At 42.9% G+C, this 15694-nt stretch overlaps 4 protein-coding genes across 4 annotated transcripts; 3 read left to right on the plus strand and 1 right to left on the minus strand.

Annotated features, from left to right (window-relative positions):
* Nucleotides 1-520: 520 nt before the first annotated feature.
* LOC136425915 (aminopeptidase N-like) lies at nt 521-3816 on the plus strand. The gene is made up of 4 exons (XM_066414840.1): nt 521-1065; nt 3047-3187; nt 3399-3537; nt 3808-3816. The coding sequence occupies exons 1-4, from the start codon at nt 521-523 to the stop codon at nt 3814-3816; spliced, it is 834 nt and encodes a 277-aa protein (XP_066270937.1).
* A 675-nt stretch (nt 3817-4491) lies between these two features.
* On the plus strand, nt 4492-5966 carry LOC136425772 (aminopeptidase N-like). Its single transcript, XM_066414719.1, has 3 exons — nt 4492-4642; nt 5266-5379; nt 5785-5966. The coding sequence occupies exons 1-3, from the start codon at nt 4508-4510 to the stop codon at nt 5926-5928; spliced, it is 393 nt and encodes a 130-aa protein (XP_066270816.1). The 5' UTR covers nt 4492-4507; the 3' UTR covers nt 5929-5966.
* A 1404-nt stretch (nt 5967-7370) lies between these two features.
* On the minus strand, nt 7371-8408 carry LOC136425916 (olfactory receptor 14I1-like). Its single transcript, XM_066414841.1, has 2 exons — nt 7975-8408; nt 7371-7926 (listed from the first exon to the last, which is right to left on the minus strand). Exons 1-2 carry the CDS (start codon nt 8393-8395, stop codon nt 7385-7387), a joined length of 963 nt encoding a protein of 320 aa, XP_066270938.1. The 5' UTR covers nt 8396-8408; the 3' UTR covers nt 7371-7384.
* A 249-nt stretch (nt 8409-8657) lies between these two features.
* On the plus strand, nt 8658-15198 carry LOC136425917 (thyrotropin-releasing hormone-degrading ectoenzyme-like). The gene is made up of 13 exons (XM_066414842.1): nt 8658-9709; nt 9850-9915; nt 10289-10464; nt 10578-10720; nt 10876-11009; nt 11203-11258; nt 11746-11893; nt 12065-12138; nt 12265-12366; nt 12536-12619; nt 13541-13678; nt 13899-13968; nt 14426-15198. Exons 1-13 carry the CDS (start codon nt 9659-9661, stop codon nt 14576-14578), a joined length of 1395 nt encoding a protein of 464 aa, XP_066270939.1. The 5' UTR covers nt 8658-9658; the 3' UTR covers nt 14579-15198.
* Nucleotides 15199-15694: the final 496 nt, after the last annotated feature.

Consider the following 15694-nt stretch of genomic DNA (forward strand, 5'->3'; position numbering starts at 1 on the left):
ATGCGTGATTATTACCTTCGCCGAGAAGGTTATATTTTGTACAGCGTCCGTGTGTGTGTGTGTGTGTGTGTGTGTGTGTGTGTGTGTGTATCTGTGAACACGATATTTTGAGAATGCCTGGATGGATTGTCTTCATATTTGGTAGGTGGCTAGGTATTTGCGGGACCTCGAAATGATCAGATTTTAAGCCCCCTAGCGGCTATGGTACTGCAGCAGAACTTCCGGTTTTTCGTGCTCTGACCATAAACGCACGTCATTCGCAACCTTCTTTTGTGTCCGTCCAATCACCTCATTGACTCGTTGTAGCAAAAAAGTACATGTTAACAGGGCAATGTGCTGCAACGGTAACCAATCAGGTTTTTACAAAACTAATTGAGTTAATTTACTACTCCTACTTAACTTGGCACCATTACCGCTGTGTAATTTCTACCCATTTGAGTGAACTTTACCCTTTGAGATCTTCAATGACTCCCTGATGACGTCACACGCTAGAGGACGATTCCGTCCAGACATTGCTACGATGGAGATGCATACAAACAAGTCGGATAGGGACCGGAACACCAGAAAAAAGGTTGCGTACGTCGCAGTTCTTGTGCTTGTCATCATTCTCATATCGGTGATCGTGGCGAGTTTGGTTCATCGGAAGATCCTAGCAGACTCCTCGGGAGTGGACGCTCCCTGGCACCGCCCGCGACTACCCACATCCCTCGCTCCTCAACACTACCGTCTGGAACTGAAGCCGAACTTGGAAGACTTTGTGTTTACGGGGACGGTAGAAATCACCCTCTATTGTTTAGAACCCACGAGATATATTCTCCTCCATGTCAACCTGTTGAACATCACAGCGAACTCGGTATTCTTAAAGACGCTCCGAGGGGAGAGTCTGACCCTTGAGGACTGGTTCCTTTCTCCCAAGAACGAATTCTTGGTCTTGAAGTCGAAGAAGTCGTTGGAAACGGGTCGGAGATACGTGATTGGGATGAAATTCCAAGGAGACCTTCTTGGGGACATGAGAGGATTTTATCGTGGTTTCTACGCGGCTAACGCAACTCATAACGATAGAAGGTACGTACAGAAACGTTGTATTTCTTTTTAACGTTTTTTTTTTTCAAAGATTTTTCTTACATTGATAGGCCGATGCTTTAAAACCCTAGCCTTAATTGTTTGTAAGAGTATTTATTTGTTGCGCTAAGGTCAAAATATAAACGAAGGCACTACAAGCAGTTGAAAGTCATAACACAAAAGGCCTATTGCATTTTACCTCCATGAAAAATTGAGGTATTGTTTTTGGCGTGTCTGTGCGTGCCCGTCTTTGTCTGTCTGTATGATTGTGTCTGTCTGTATGATTGTGTTTCTGGATATTTCTATGTATTGTAATGATATTCGGTTTGTGGGTAGGTACTGGAACGACGTAGGTCAAGGTTGTTTTTGTCCCCCCCGTGTGACTTAATTTGGTACTGCAGCAGAACTTCTGTTTTTGTATCTTTTGTCATGGGCAAGCTATGGTCTTGATTTCTTTGGTGGCAGAATTATTTTTATGTAAGAAAGATGTAGTGTGGGTTTGGACCCTCTTGCGGCTTGGTTGAAATATTGCATGTAAAAACTATAACAAAGAGGTTTCCAGAAGGGTTTGTGGATAGATGATGTACACTGAACGTAATTGTTTTCACTGAGATGAAATGATATTCGTCGGGAATTTAGAGCGTTTATGCATGGTCCCCACGGAAGCATGTCTGCCGTGCTTCACACAGCTCTGTCCCGGTGACCCAAGTGAACTCCTTAAGAAGGATAAAGTACTACTTAGACAAGATGTACCTTCTTTCCGGTTTGGACTCACCCGTGTTTACGCATGATAAGGATTAGTACACGTCGAATACATCTTAATTTCGCCACTCATGAGTTTCTCATTTCAAGAATTTCATAATAAGAGAGAGTACTACGGTCTTTGTTTTTTAAGTGCTGATCACAGGCACACGCGAAGAAAATAGTAAATGATGTTTAAAAAAACAGCAACGTTACATGTCAGTCTTATTCAATTCAGTACATATTTTTTCTCATTATTATTTCAAAGGATTCTTTCATAGAGTTATAGCATACTGAATTTCTTGAATAGTGTTAACTGTTAAGACAATTTCCCACTGAAATTCGATCACATGCCAATCATTGTTCGTTCAGAATTTTCAGGTCAAGAAAGCTCAAGAAGAACGGCATAAAAAAGAGATATCAAAACTGGAAGTTGCGCTGCAGCACCTTAGAAATCTTCTAGGAAGCCCAAAATTCAGTCCTTTTAGGTCTTATTAAGACCTACTTTTAATACATGCCAAATATCAAGACAATTCACTCGGGCATTCTCTAATTATGCTGTTCATAAATAAGCACACAGACGCAACCGAAAATACAACATTCTTGGCGAAGGTAACAATACATCATGCATTTCCCTTTAAATGCTATATTGGGAAACTATGTCCGTTGTCTGTTGGCATCCGTTCACACCATTGTTGGGGAAGCTTTGGTGTTTAGAACCTGTCTCTGTCTTATACCGCAGGATGCGGTGTTTGTGTAAAACGTCACTACAACTGTGATTAAGGACTTGACGGGGATGGACTTGGTGATATGTAGCTAAGGGATGGTCTCACAACTTCCTGTGGAGTTACCACACGAAGCGTGTTTTTAAAGCATATTCTGTATCGTTCATCTCACCAAAAATTGATTTTGATTACAGTTTTTTGTGATTTACCTCAGTGCCACTGAGGTAAATCGAATGGCCCCATAGATTTGCACATTATTTGCACATTATAGTTTCTACTTCAATAGTTTCATCAGGTTGGTAAGTTACTGGATAGATATACTCTTTGTACAAAACCAAGTGTTTTATTCATCCAACGTTCTGGTGACTGCCTGTCACCTTTCTAAGGGCAATTCTGACCAGTCAGCTTTGCACTGCAGCTATAGGTGTCGTTGCTTATAGATGGGGTCCCAAAAGTAATGTATTTACATATGTACAGAGATGCAACGTTTACATTTCTACCTGTGCTATACATTTCAGATATTTAGCTGTCTCCCAGTTCGCCCCCATGGACGCTCGGAAGGCATTCCCGTGTTTCGACGAACCCGCAATGAAAGCAACGTTTGACGTCACTCTCGTCCACCAATCAGAGTACACGGCTCTCTGCAACATGCCGATTCGGTGAGATAATGCACTATTCTAATGTTGTAATATATACGGAAATGGTTATAAATTAACAATGCGCAAAACTTCAAAGCGATAAAGAATACATGAAAGCGTTGATGAAAATTAAGTTCCTCGATTGATGAAGCAATGTTTTTTTGGCAGAAAATGTATGTATTCTTTATGAATTTAATCATTCTCTTCCCGTGTGTTTCCATGATTATCTCAGCCAATCAGAAGTCAGATCAGAAGGCTGGGTGGCAGACCACTATTACACCACACTGCGCATGCCCACCTATCTCATCGCTTTCGTCATTGCTGACTTCAGCTACAAGGAGGGCATCGCTGGTGTCCATGGTAACGTCACGGTAAACAACATCATGCTTTTTATATCCTTACGGTCGCGAGGTCAGCTTGAAAATGACAATTAATGTAATGATTTGATTTTTTCTTTATTCAATGGAGGCTGACCATGAGAAAAACTCTACAGGAAGTTATTCAAAAAGGACATGATGCATATCTATGACGCTGTATCCAAGTAAAGTACAAAGATGTCAGTATGTGCGTGTTCTGAAGAAGATGCGTACCGTTAGCCGTTTTTTAGAAGATTCTAACATCTTCTAACATTATTCCGCCAGGGTACATAATTCCGCCACCCTGAAAAGATACGTCCAAACAGATCTCCAACCCAACGTCCCCCAGTATAATGCACTCCTGTACATCTAAGCTGTGCATACCTGGGGGGTGCTGCGCTACAGATCTCTCAAACCCACTGTTTTCGAAGTGGCGGATTTATGTTACCCGTCGGATTAATGTTAATGGCGGTTAAATCCCTCACAGATCAGAGTATGGGCCCGACGCAATGCCGTGACTGCTGGCGAGATAGACTACGCATTAAGCGTCGCCAGGCGTGTTCTGGTGTATTACGAGAACAATTTCAAGATTGCTTATCCACTACCAAAACTGGGTAAGTTTTCCCACATTTTGACTAGAACACATTTTAATACATGTAGTATCGGAAAGAAGACAATGTTTTCCTGTACCCCAGTTTGTACAAGCACGAACGGTTAATGTACTATTCCGGAAAATGAGAATATTTGACACCAGTTTCATCACACAAAGGACAGGCAACGAAAAACCTTTTGGAAATCTAAAGGAGGCGAGAATAGTGACAAATCGGAGCATGCTTTAGTTTTCAAATGTATGCCGGTTGAATAGTATGAGCGGCAAGGTACAGAAACAGCAAAATATTCAAAAAGCTTCATACTTCAGTATGTTGAATGTCTCTCTCTTTCTCTGTCTCTCATTCGGTTCCCAGACATCGTTGCCGTTCCTCAAATGCGCGTCCCTGCCATGGAGAATTGGGGTCTCGTCGTTTCTCACGAGAACAGGTTGCTCTACACACCGAAACAATCGCCTGTGTGGAAGAAAGAAGAAGTGGCATCCATGATCGCCCATGAGCTAGCGCACATGGTGATTTTTTTCATTCATTCATTCTTTATTCACTCACTCACTCACTCACTCATCCATTCATCTATTCGTCAATCAATCAATCAATCAATCAGTTATTGTTTATTTAGCACATATCAAAGATACAATAAGTGAAAACAAAAAAAATCATAAATACGCAATGTTAATTCATTCAATTATACATTCATTGTTTTGTAGATTGGCTCCCTTTTGCTACTTTATTTTTCATAAATTTATAAACAAACGTATTTGCATTTATCACTACAGTTTCTTGCATATCAAATACATTGGCATCTTCATATGTGTCTACATTAGACTGTGTGAAAGATAACACAAATTGATTCTTTTACCTGAGCCACCACCCAAATAATAAGGAGTTACCTCTTATTCTACTACTTACTTTTAAGTTGAAAAACAATTTAACCCAATACACGTATTTATAACTACAAACTCTTTCTTATCACATACATCGGCATCTACAAATATATTTACTTTAGACTATGTGCATGATAACAACACTGATTATTTACCCGAGCCACCACTCAAACGATAAACAGTTACCTCTTACTATACTACTTACTTTCAAGTTGAAAGTCAGTGATTTGACGGGTTGTGATGTGGTGTAGTGGTTCGGGAACCTGGTGACGCCCGTGTGGTGGGGCGGGGTGTGGCTGAAGGAAGGGCTGGCGACGTGGGCCGCAGTCATGGGAGTGGACGCCGCAGAACCGACATGGAGGGCGGTAGGTGGCTGTGAGAGGTGGCACCTAGGTCGTCACATGTATGCAGATCACTCTTGATTTGCATACTTGTGATTGGATAAATGATGATTTTACCACATGGCATGGATACTATTAGATTACCTGTTTTTGTGTAACACAACTTCATACTGCAGCTGTCCAGGATTTTATCAAGTCTTTCTAGGAGAAGAATCGGCAGCGAATGCCGCTAGGAGGCGTGATTTGATTTTAGGCTAACATACTCAAATTGAGAATTGAATAGGTCTTGCATTGAATTGAATAGCAGTTTTTCATTAAGATCTCTGCCCTAAGCCTACCATATAGGGATAAGTTACGTGAAATTGGAAAAAAATTGTGTTTCAAAGGTTTACATAAAGGGGGTACATCATACCTTGTTGTTCCTTCTAGAAAGAGCGGTACTTCGCGCAGTCCCTCCACCAGATCCTACCAGTGGACTCGTCCAAGCTGTCCCATCCTCTTCAGCTGACAGTAACTGGACAAGAGGACGTGACGAGAGTCTACGATCAACTCTCCTACAAAAAGGCATTGTAACATTTTATTGGCATACGTCAGATAAAGGATGGCAATATTTATTACCTTCGTGAAGGAGGGTCATCTCCTGCGGGGGTATTACCGTCAGTTGTGTCTGTGTGTTCGTAACTATAACGTTAACGTCAGATCCCTTTGATGCATTCGTATGTACTTTGGCATTTTGTCGAATCGAACTAGGAAAGCCGTATACGTAAAGTACGGACCGGTCCAAACACCCATATCCAAGGTTATCGCTGCCCGGGTATGATATAATTTTGGTTATCACGTGGGCTTCCACTTTTATCACACGGTCTTCTACTTTTATCACACGGGCTTGCTTAGATTTTTCGAACGCACTTCACGTGTGCTGGCAGCGTCATGGTCGAATATTCGAATACAGGATTCGGACGTTGGAATAGATTTTTTGTTCGAGGACAGTCAGGCCACCGACTTTTCTCAACTTCTAGCGCATTTCGTATCGAAATGTGTGTTTTCCCGGGTGAAATTGCATAATGTAATTGAATGAAAAATTGTATGCTTTTAACCTTCCTGTTCCACTAATTTCTATATAAGGGTTAAATTGAAGGCTGAATACGTGACGTGTCTAGTCACTAGTATTAGGGCCATTACAATGTGCGTGTGGTTAGTCAATAGGCTTGTCAGATCAACATAACGCGGTGACAAAGTCCTTCCAAACAAAGTGCTTTATTAATATATTCAACAAAGATGGCTCCTGTGACACACTGCGCTCTCCCTCCCTCCCTCTCTCTATACAGCTTTTGCACTACCATTAATAGTCATTACCATTCACACATAGTATGCAAGATAAAATAATGCACAAAATCTTTGCAAGTAAAGCTTGCCATTACTAAAAAGGGCAGATACACTTTCTAGAATGCCTGCATTCTATGACAGGACAAAGGCAAATTGAAGCAACAGAACACTCCAAAAAGGACTGTTATTTTCAGACTACTTTATCGTATACACAAAAATAACCTTTAAGTTAGTTTTTTTTGTAATTTTAGACCCTATTATGTACGTATGGATGTACGTATGGATGCTAAAGTGACATCATTGCTAGTAAAGTGAGGTCCATTTTCAAGACCATGGCTTAGAACTTGAATGTTTCTAACATCTTCATCGATGTCTATTTGTTACCGGGTCCCGCGTTGATTTTAACTCCGTGTTAAAAACTTGATGTCTTCTGCATCATTAATATGAATTAATGTGCAGATACCAGCTAGTCTGGTAACCACACGGCCGGGAGCTCTACGGTATCTCTACGGTGCTGTGAGTGATGCCCCCCCGCCCAAGTGGGTTAGCGCGCACGGCCTCGACGTTAATTTGTTCGCTCCTCTGCTGGCGGCGAATATCGGCGAACTCGATAGGCAAGCTAAATGGACAGGCTTGCAGAAACAGACCAATGTCTAGCAGACAGGGCTCGGTGTAACACTCCTAAGCTGACCCTTTGACCAGGTTAGTCCCTAACGTTTGAGGCGGAGTCGATAGCCCGCACCTCAATCACACGTGCCCGGCCCTGACTCGGTACTGCTGCGGCTACCCCTGCCGTTGGAGCCCGCCCACACATCTCTCCCAGCGCGCGGCGGAACTCCGGCAGCCGTAGGCTGTAAATGATGGGATTCAACATGGGCGACACAGTTAGGTACAGAAGAATGGCGATCTGTTGCACGATCACCACTACCTCAGACGGCTCTGCGTTCTTCGAAATAGCCAGAAAAACAGAAGTGACGACGGAGACGACCAAAACAATAGCATGTGGAGCCATGGTTTTGAATCCTTTGGTTTTGTAGACCTTCACTGGTCGCTGTTCATCCCTTTCCTGTTGCCGTTTCGCTTCCTTCAAAACAATGTAGTAAAGACCGACGATGACCATGACACCTATGACCAGTGCAACAATGCCGAATACCTTCATGGCCAAGGCAGGTGGAAAAGATCTTATCATCATCAGGCAGGAGATATCCTCGTCCGGTTGTCCAACGAGGATCAAAGGCACTGCACCTCAGATGAAAGAAAACGTGTCAACTAGACCCACGCCCAATGCCAGACGCCATGTAGTGATTTTGTTTCGGTACTGCAAGGGATAACATATGAAATAGTAGATGTCTACAGCCATCAGTAGATAAACACCGTATGCTGACAGCATGACTGAATCGGTAACTGTTCGTTCAGTCCCACAAGTTGGACGGTACCGAAGAGTGTCATCTTCTAGAATGTCTCTGATATGCTTTGGGATGAGAACTGCAGTGTAGAAGATGTCATTGGCAGCGAGGTGAAACCGTAAGTAGTAGCGAGGCTGGCGGAGATGGTCCTTCGTGCACACAAGGAGGATGAGAAGGGAGTTTGCGGCTAGGATGACTATGAGGCTGATGACGAGGTAGGCTGTTTGGAGGCCTGGAGAGGCTGGACCGAGAGAGACCGTGATGTCAGCCTCGTCACTGTCCTGGGAGCCGCCCTGCTGATCAGCCATTCTCCCAGCCTGGTAACTATACCATCGGGAGCTCACCAGTATCTCTACGGTGCTGAGAGTGGTGCCGGCCGCCCGCCCTGTTTAGCGCGCCCGGGGGTGGTTTTACGGGCTTGGCTTCGTTAGTTCGCTCCCTACGGTCGGCGATGACTCCACATGCCAGCTAGGAAGATAGGCTGACAGAAATGGATCAATGCATAGTAGACTGGGCCCAGTAAAACACCCCTTAAGCCGAGACGTAGAGACTAGTGACCAGGCTACCATTCTCCCGATAGACTAAGTTTACTGAGAACCTGTCCTGAGTCTGATGTTGTTCAGTAGGAAAGAGCTAGACAATCAAGTCATGCGTGGGCACACTGATTCAAGTTTTTATTTTATTTCGTGGACAGTAATTCATTTCCGTCTTTTCAATTGTTTTCCCTGCTGCAAATTAACTTCAAGTTATTTTTTATACAATTTATGATTACGTCTTTAGTTTTGTTCGGTACCGTAATTTAATTACAGTTCACACTTGACGCTTTCAATAGTATATTGATGTCAATCATTTGCATGTTACCTGGGATACGCTGACGTTGGACGATGCATGTGGCAAAATCGACTGCATGCTACCTTCAGAATAAACATGTAGACATGAGTGGTCACATCGTCATATGTGGGCTGGAAGAACTAAAAGTTGAGATACAAGGGTTGAGAATAACTTTGATTTTGATTTTTTTTTTTTACAATTACATGTTAGAAAATGATTTGAAAGCAATTGGCATCATGCCAAGGGAGTTGGTTACGGAGTCCAATATGCCATCCACGGCGGCAAACTGTACTCCTATAGCAGACTAACTCCTCTTTCATGTTTTTCTGTCTATTTGGCCAGTTTATTTCTACTCTTTCCAGCCGCCTCTGGAGCCTGGTAGAGGCTAATTATGAGCGATTATTTCAAGCTCTATGCTGCTGGAAATTAGCACCAGGTCTTCTTAACTAACTATCTATGGGTATGACGTAGTTATTTGAATACACTGTCAGTAGAGTGACAGGAAGTGAGTTGGAAGTTGACCACAAAGGTCAGAGTGTAACGCCCCCCGTCTCTGTGGGGAAAAAGGTTCCTGCCTGTGTCGGATCGAAAGTGTAAACTTTAATCGTGTGACTACCAACATGCATAAATTAGCATTTATACTCATCCAATTCATCCTTAAGTTTATTTATCTTGTACAATGAAACATTATTGACTGGTTTATCTCGCGGATACGGTTCTTCCTCTAGGGCGCCTCTCTGATGAGGATGCTGCACACCGCACTGGGCACGACATTCACGAAAGGGATTTCGGTAAGGGACGGCTCAAAACGATCGAAACGGTGTGTTTGTGACTGTGGAAATGTTGCTCAAACTTTTGTAAGATTTATGCACTTTTTTTCGTTTTTGAAAGTTCCTCTGACGACTGGCATGGTACTTTCTTTCTTTTTCAGAAATATCTTCAAAAGTACAAATACGCCAACGCTGCGCAGGAGGATCTTTGGCAGTGTCTTACTGAGGTGAGCATCGATTCTAATTGTAATCCAACGTCGACCCCCCCCCCCCCCCCCCAGTCGGCTGTTTTGTGTGCGAGTGACTTACAAATCCCGTTCAAAGTTAATCGGGAAGATCTCGAAATGAATTATGATAGATATCTGCAGTGTAACAAGATCCTTTCAGTAGTGTAAAAATAGGAACGGGGGACGGTACCGACTTCCAACCACATTTGGCCAATCGTTCACGTGACACTCTCATATTGTCACGTGTCTTGAGCAATCGAGTCAGTCGTGCTGAAGAAGGTGGTAGGTGTGGTCAGAAATTCGGTAAGTTATTTCTTTTTGGTCAAAACTGTGAGTTCAAATATTTCATAAAGAAATGTTTGCTGTTCTTAAGGCAGCCCAAGAGGACGGTCGTAACGTGCAGGTGAAAGAGGTGATGGACACCTGGACTTTACAGATGGGCTTCCCTGTGGTCACGGTCACCAGGGACTACAGCAACGGCAGGGTTACGGTCAGCCAGCGTCACTTCCTGTATGACCCGGAAGTAAACGTGTCGAATAGTCTGCGCAAGTACGTATCTTTATTCTTTAGGAAAATATTTCATCAGTTCTATTATATATCTCATCATATCTAGATGTCATATGACTTTCTCAAGATCTTATTTGAGTTAATTTTCATTGCAGTAACGTATGGCAGGTGCCGCTGACCTTTATGTCACGTGATAGCGGGAATGTGTCACGTGATAACGGGGGCGTGTCGACCCATGACGTATTCTGGCTGAGGAAACGCGAAGGTACTGCTCTAGAATTACTTGTCTCTATCTATGGCAAACATCTGGGAAAACTTTAATTTCTTAGTTCTATTCTTCTTGCGATGTCAGGACCAGACAAAAAGGACCAAGGGGAGGGGCATAAATAAGTTATAAGATGCATCAGGAGTTTCATCAAACAATGATTAATGTATTTGTTATGTTTTGTTAAGAGGATTTTCATCTCGACATCGATGGCAGTTCGTGGCTGCTGGCAAACACCAACCAGACAGGCTACTACAGAGTGAACTATGACGTCACCAACTGGAAACTTTTGGCGGAGGATCTAAACTCCGACAACCTTCAGGTGAATAATGTGAATCTTTAACCTTCTCCCTGCTGCCTAACTCTGTAAACAATAGAGAATTGGGTTGCAAATAGCTACTTCAGTGTACTTCAGGTTAACATTGATTTTTGTCTGTAAAAAATATTTCAATCAGTGTCAGGTCATCTTGCCATCTTGTCTTGTTTTTGGCAAAGTTTTTTCTTGTCTTTTCTAGAACATTCCGGCCCAAAACAGAGCAGGGCTCATAGACGATGCTTTCAACCTTGTTCGGTACGTCTGATCTTTATTCAATTACTGTAGGATCATGACATCACATATCTGTTAAACGTGATGATACAAGGGTGAATCAGAATAAAACGCCATAGCATTGTTCATTTTTGTAAGAAATGAGTTAAAATTTGGAACAAATGTAAAGGAACATATCTTCTTGAGAATTAAATATCTCAATTTGTTGTTCAGATTTTTACGAGCGACTGAGTTGATTTCAAAATGACTCCACCATTGGAAACTTGTCAGAACCAATGAGCCTAGTATGGTACAAAAGGTGTTTCATTCTGACCCACCCTCGTACTTAACTTCACGATGTAAATGTAGAGACTCCTTACAAACAGGCATGGAACTTTAGGTGTGTTTTGGTGTACAGAGAGGAAGATAAAAATTCACTCTGAGTTCCATGGGTTGTATGTACATCTCCGTGTACGTAAAGAAAGTTACAGGAAAAAAATCATAGCCCTGTATGTATGGGATGTTTTTTCAGGTCGGGGGATCTCGCACCTGCAGTTGCACTCAACCTCTCGCGATATCTGAAACGAGAGCGAGAGTACCTGCCGTGGCTGGCTGTCGAAAGGGCCTTCGGGTACTTACACATGATGTTGGCTGACACAAATGGCAGTTCGGATCTGAAGGTGAATCATGCACGTAGCACACACAGTTTGAAAATTTTTGTTAGACTAATTTTTCATAAACTTGTGATGCTTGTTGCATAGGGGCAGCTGGTGGTTAGTTTGCAATGTTTTAGTACCATTGCCTCTCTTTGACTTAATATGGACTTGGCATGATTTTCATCATTCATGCAGGTCTACGTACAAAGCCTTGTGACGTATATCTACCATGAACTTGGATGGGAAAACAGCGGAGATCACACCACAATGTAGGTTGCTTATCTACTGTTTTTAAGACGATACAATGTCTATGCGGCCAAACGATGAATGAAGATATTGCGAATCTGTTTGCACATATTGCCCTTCTTGTTTTTAACGTCTGTATTCATCAACAGGTTGAATAGGTTAACAGTACTGTCAATAGCGTGTCGGTACGGACTCCCAAGATGTCTACGGGAAGCCAGGGAAAGGAAAGACGCTCTCGACAATGGCGGCAGGTAGGTTTGGGTTGATTTACAGCCAAAGTTTCTTCGTATAGACGTCAGTGTTCATCAAATCTTTCTTCGTCTTTTTCTTTCGATAGCTTTACAATTCTAGGTTATGTTTAATTAAGATGTGATCTATCAGAAAATGTTGACTTCTAGATCTCTTGGCAACTTTTTACAGCGTGGAACCCAACATGAAAGCAATCATTCTGCAGTATGGCAGCGACCGCACGGGGTCGGGGTTGGTGGCCGCTATCTTGAACCGGTGAGAGACCATACATCAGATAAGTGGTGGTGTGAATTAAGTTTGACAGACACGAAGAAATCTCTAACTTACGCTGTGTTGGTTAATTTCAGCCTTTCTAGTGCTGAACTGGTGCAGGGTTTACAATCACATAATACACAAGGACAACAGATATACATATTTGCTTCACACTTGCGTTTTGTGGAACTGTCGCAAGGGTCTGCGTGGCTGCCATTCGGCGCTACCAGGTGACCTCAATAGACAATACGACCTTCCCCATCCGACGTTAGGTAGTATTCACACCTGGGTGGCTGAGTGAGGAAAGTCGTGTAAAGTGCCTTTCCCAAGGGCACAAGATTGACCATGGGGTGGGGTGGCGTAACGGCAGAAGAGCGTTCGGCTCAGAACCAAACGATGGTCCCGGGTTCGTGGTCCCGGGTTCGAATCCTGTCATCATGACATCATGTTGCCGTGTCACCGATGTTGGAAAGGAAAGGAAAGGGATCTCGAACCAGTTTAGCTCAAATGAACTCAATGAACAGATGAGCTACTCTTCCACTGGTCGTGACAGAGAAGACAGACGCTATGTACAGTATTTACAGGTTCATTGTACCGGGGAAATTCCCCTAGCTCTTTTCGACAAGCACAATGAACAGTGGACCACAGCTTAACGTCCCGTCCTAAGGACTGCGATCTTTAACGGTAGCGTGCATGTCGGGTGAGCGACATAGCCGGGATCGAACCCGGGGCTTCTAGTTCCAGAGGCAAGATCGCTAACCACTGGACTACGCACGCTACCACCATGTTGGTGGTCCCGGGTTCGAATCCTGTCATCATGTCATGATTGGAACCCGGGGCCACTTGGTTCTCAGCCGAACGCTCACGCCACACGACCCCATGGTCCACTTTACCTTTACTTACAAACTTCTGTGGAGTTTTCAGGACCAGGAGTCTGGTGGATTCTGGACTGTTCACGAAGGCAGACTTGCTGAATAAGTTGATGACCTTGGTAGACTCTAAAGAAGAAAAGATGCTGGTTTTCAACTTTCTTAAAGACAACTGGGACTACATGATGGAAGGGTAAGTGTAAACAAGTTATTGGACTCACAGAATTATGGACCAGTCCTCTGGTGTTCTTTAGGATAGTTAAGGGCCAGAAGACTGGTCGAAAATTCGGGTAGTCCAGTTCCATAAGTCAGGAAACAAACGGACTTTCATTCATTTAATCCCTAAATGTTGTTTATCTTTATCGATGCTCACAACTTTTACTTTTATTTTATATCTGCCCATGTATTCGAAGCGCCACGGAACCGCCTGGATTGATTTCCAAACTTACGGAGGAGTTCACCACACACAAGGATTTGACACAGGTAGCAATGTTTATTCATTTATTCATAGATCGTAAAGGTAGTACCTTCTGTTAATTGAGTGACTGATTTCAAAGGTAGCCCTTACAAAATCATAACAAATCAGGATACAAAAAGGGTAACTTTGCATATTAAACTGAATGGATTTCTGAGTTTCTAGCGACAACATTTAACAATAAATTTAAATACAGTCAAATTAGTATCAGTCTATGTGACCCTGACCATTGTAACTACTTTTTGGTATATGCCGGTAGCCCCTTACATCATTTTGTACTATTGAGTCGGACGTAATCATTAAGAAAATTATCAATTTTCTTCAAGTCTCTTGAATGGTTTGTATACACAGGTTTGCCTGCCATATTTACAACAGACAGGTTTGCATGAATGTAAAGATTCACCCAAAAGGTGTAATATCAGAGTGAGGAAGATAATGCTCACGTGGCCTGATTCGTTTCGACAGTTCGAAGAGTTCGTGGCCAGCCATCTCAACATGGCGTCTCGTTCTGACGTCACCGAGGCACTGGAGCGAATCCGCCAAAACTTCCTGTGGAGAGAATGTCACGAGAACGCCGTCAGGGGCTGGCTGGCACAGGAGCGACGGGGGAGGGGATAGGGTTACATTTTCTTGCTAAATGCCATCTTGTCTTAGCCTTTACCAGGCTCCGCGGATGGCTGGAAAAATAGTAGAAATTGGCCAAATAGAGTGAATAGTATGCTAAGGGAGTCGGCTGAGGAGAGAGGGTCCAATGTGCAATCCAAGAGCCTGTCAATTCTTCGTATTTTTGTCGTGTAAAATGCGTATTTGACGAAGACTGGGACCTATGTTGTGCTGTCATTATCATTTGCTATACTCTGAACTGCGGGTGACCATACGCCAATGTCTGTACCCAATTATCTAATGTAATAAAGTATTTGTTATAAAACGCTCAGTAGCATGTATTATACAGTGCTGTGGCGCGGTGTACATACAAGTACATTTTCTGCAGTATTCAGAACTCCGGATGACCATACGAGCATCTCTGTACCTTATTATTTAATGAAATAAAGTATTGATTATAAAACGCGCTTTATAGCATGTATCACACAGTATTATGATAAGTTGTATACACAAGTACACTTGAATAGTTCACCATTCCAAGTTGAGCAGCTGCTGCAAGTTTTACATGTAATGTCGTCTGACATGCCCTTGATGACCTGCCAGGGTTAATCAACGTCACAAACACAAGCCAGGCACCCAGCCGCATTCATCTCCGTCGGTACTATCTAAAAGCACGTTGCAAAGACGTAGCCTTAAACGGATGGATGCCAGGCTACAGGAACAAGGTCCAGATCAACTCAGCTCTGTGAGCAGCATGACATTAACTAGCACAGGGTGACATGTCTTACATTACAGCAGTTGAGATGTGATAATAGTTTCTCGTCACATTTTGTGAAAAAGTTACGGACTGGGAAATATAAATTGGGAAATGAATATTCATTGTTGAATTCATTCATGAAAAATAGAATATTCCATAAGCATAATAGTACATTACGATAATAGATAGTACACGATACATCTGCAACAAAACATGTATGCGCGTGGTTGTGTATTATTGGAAAGGTAATAATATGAACTGCGATGAGAGGGAGGGGGGATACAAACTTAGCCACGTTTGAGCCCGCATTCTAACTCACTGCAGCGCCACCTAGCAGTGGTGAGCAGAACTAGTCATTATTGCCCCGAGGTGGG

The sequence above is a fragment of the Branchiostoma lanceolatum genome, chromosome 19 (assembly GCF_035083965.1).
Source record: "Branchiostoma lanceolatum isolate klBraLanc5 chromosome 19, klBraLanc5.hap2, whole genome shotgun sequence".
In the NCBI taxonomy this organism is placed as follows: domain Eukaryota; kingdom Metazoa; phylum Chordata; class Leptocardii; order Amphioxiformes; family Branchiostomatidae; genus Branchiostoma; species Branchiostoma lanceolatum.

Coding starts and splice junctions, on each gene's coding strand:
- LOC136425917 (XM_066414842.1), top strand. CDS start 9,659: ATGAGGATGCTGCACACCGCACTGGGCACGACATTCACGAAAGGGATT. Junction 11,894..12,064: donor ATGGCAGTTCGGATCTGAAG/GTGAATCATGCA, acceptor TCATTCATGCAG/GTCTACGTACAAAGCCTTGT. Junction 12,139..12,264: donor AGCGGAGATCACACCACAAT/GTAGGTTGCTTA, acceptor ATTCATCAACAG/GTTGAATAGGTTAACAGTAC.
- LOC136425772 (XM_066414719.1), top strand. CDS start 4,508: ATGCGCGTCCCTGCCATGGAGAATTGGGGTCTCGTCGTTTCTCACGAG. Junction 4,643..5,265: donor CCCATGAGCTAGCGCACATG/GTGATTTTTTTC, acceptor GATGTGGTGTAG/TGGTTCGGGAACCTGGTGAC. Junction 5,380..5,784: donor CAGAACCGACATGGAGGGCG/GTAGGTGGCTGT, acceptor TGTTCCTTCTAG/AAAGAGCGGTACTTCGCGCA.
- LOC136425916 (XM_066414841.1), bottom strand. CDS start 8,395: ATGGCTGATCAGCAGGGCGGCTCCCAGGACAGTGACGAGGCTGACATC. Junction 7,927..7,974: donor AAACAAAATCACTACATGGC/GTCTGGCATTGG, acceptor CTTTCATCTGAG/GTGCAGTGCCTTTGATCCTC.
- LOC136425915 (XM_066414840.1), top strand. CDS start 521: ATGGAGATGCATACAAACAAGTCGGATAGGGACCGGAACACCAGAAAA. Junction 1,066..3,046: donor GCAACTCATAACGATAGAAG/GTACGTACAGAA, acceptor TATACATTTCAG/ATATTTAGCTGTCTCCCAGT. Junction 3,188..3,398: donor CTCTGCAACATGCCGATTCG/GTGAGATAATGC, acceptor TGATTATCTCAG/CCAATCAGAAGTCAGATCAG.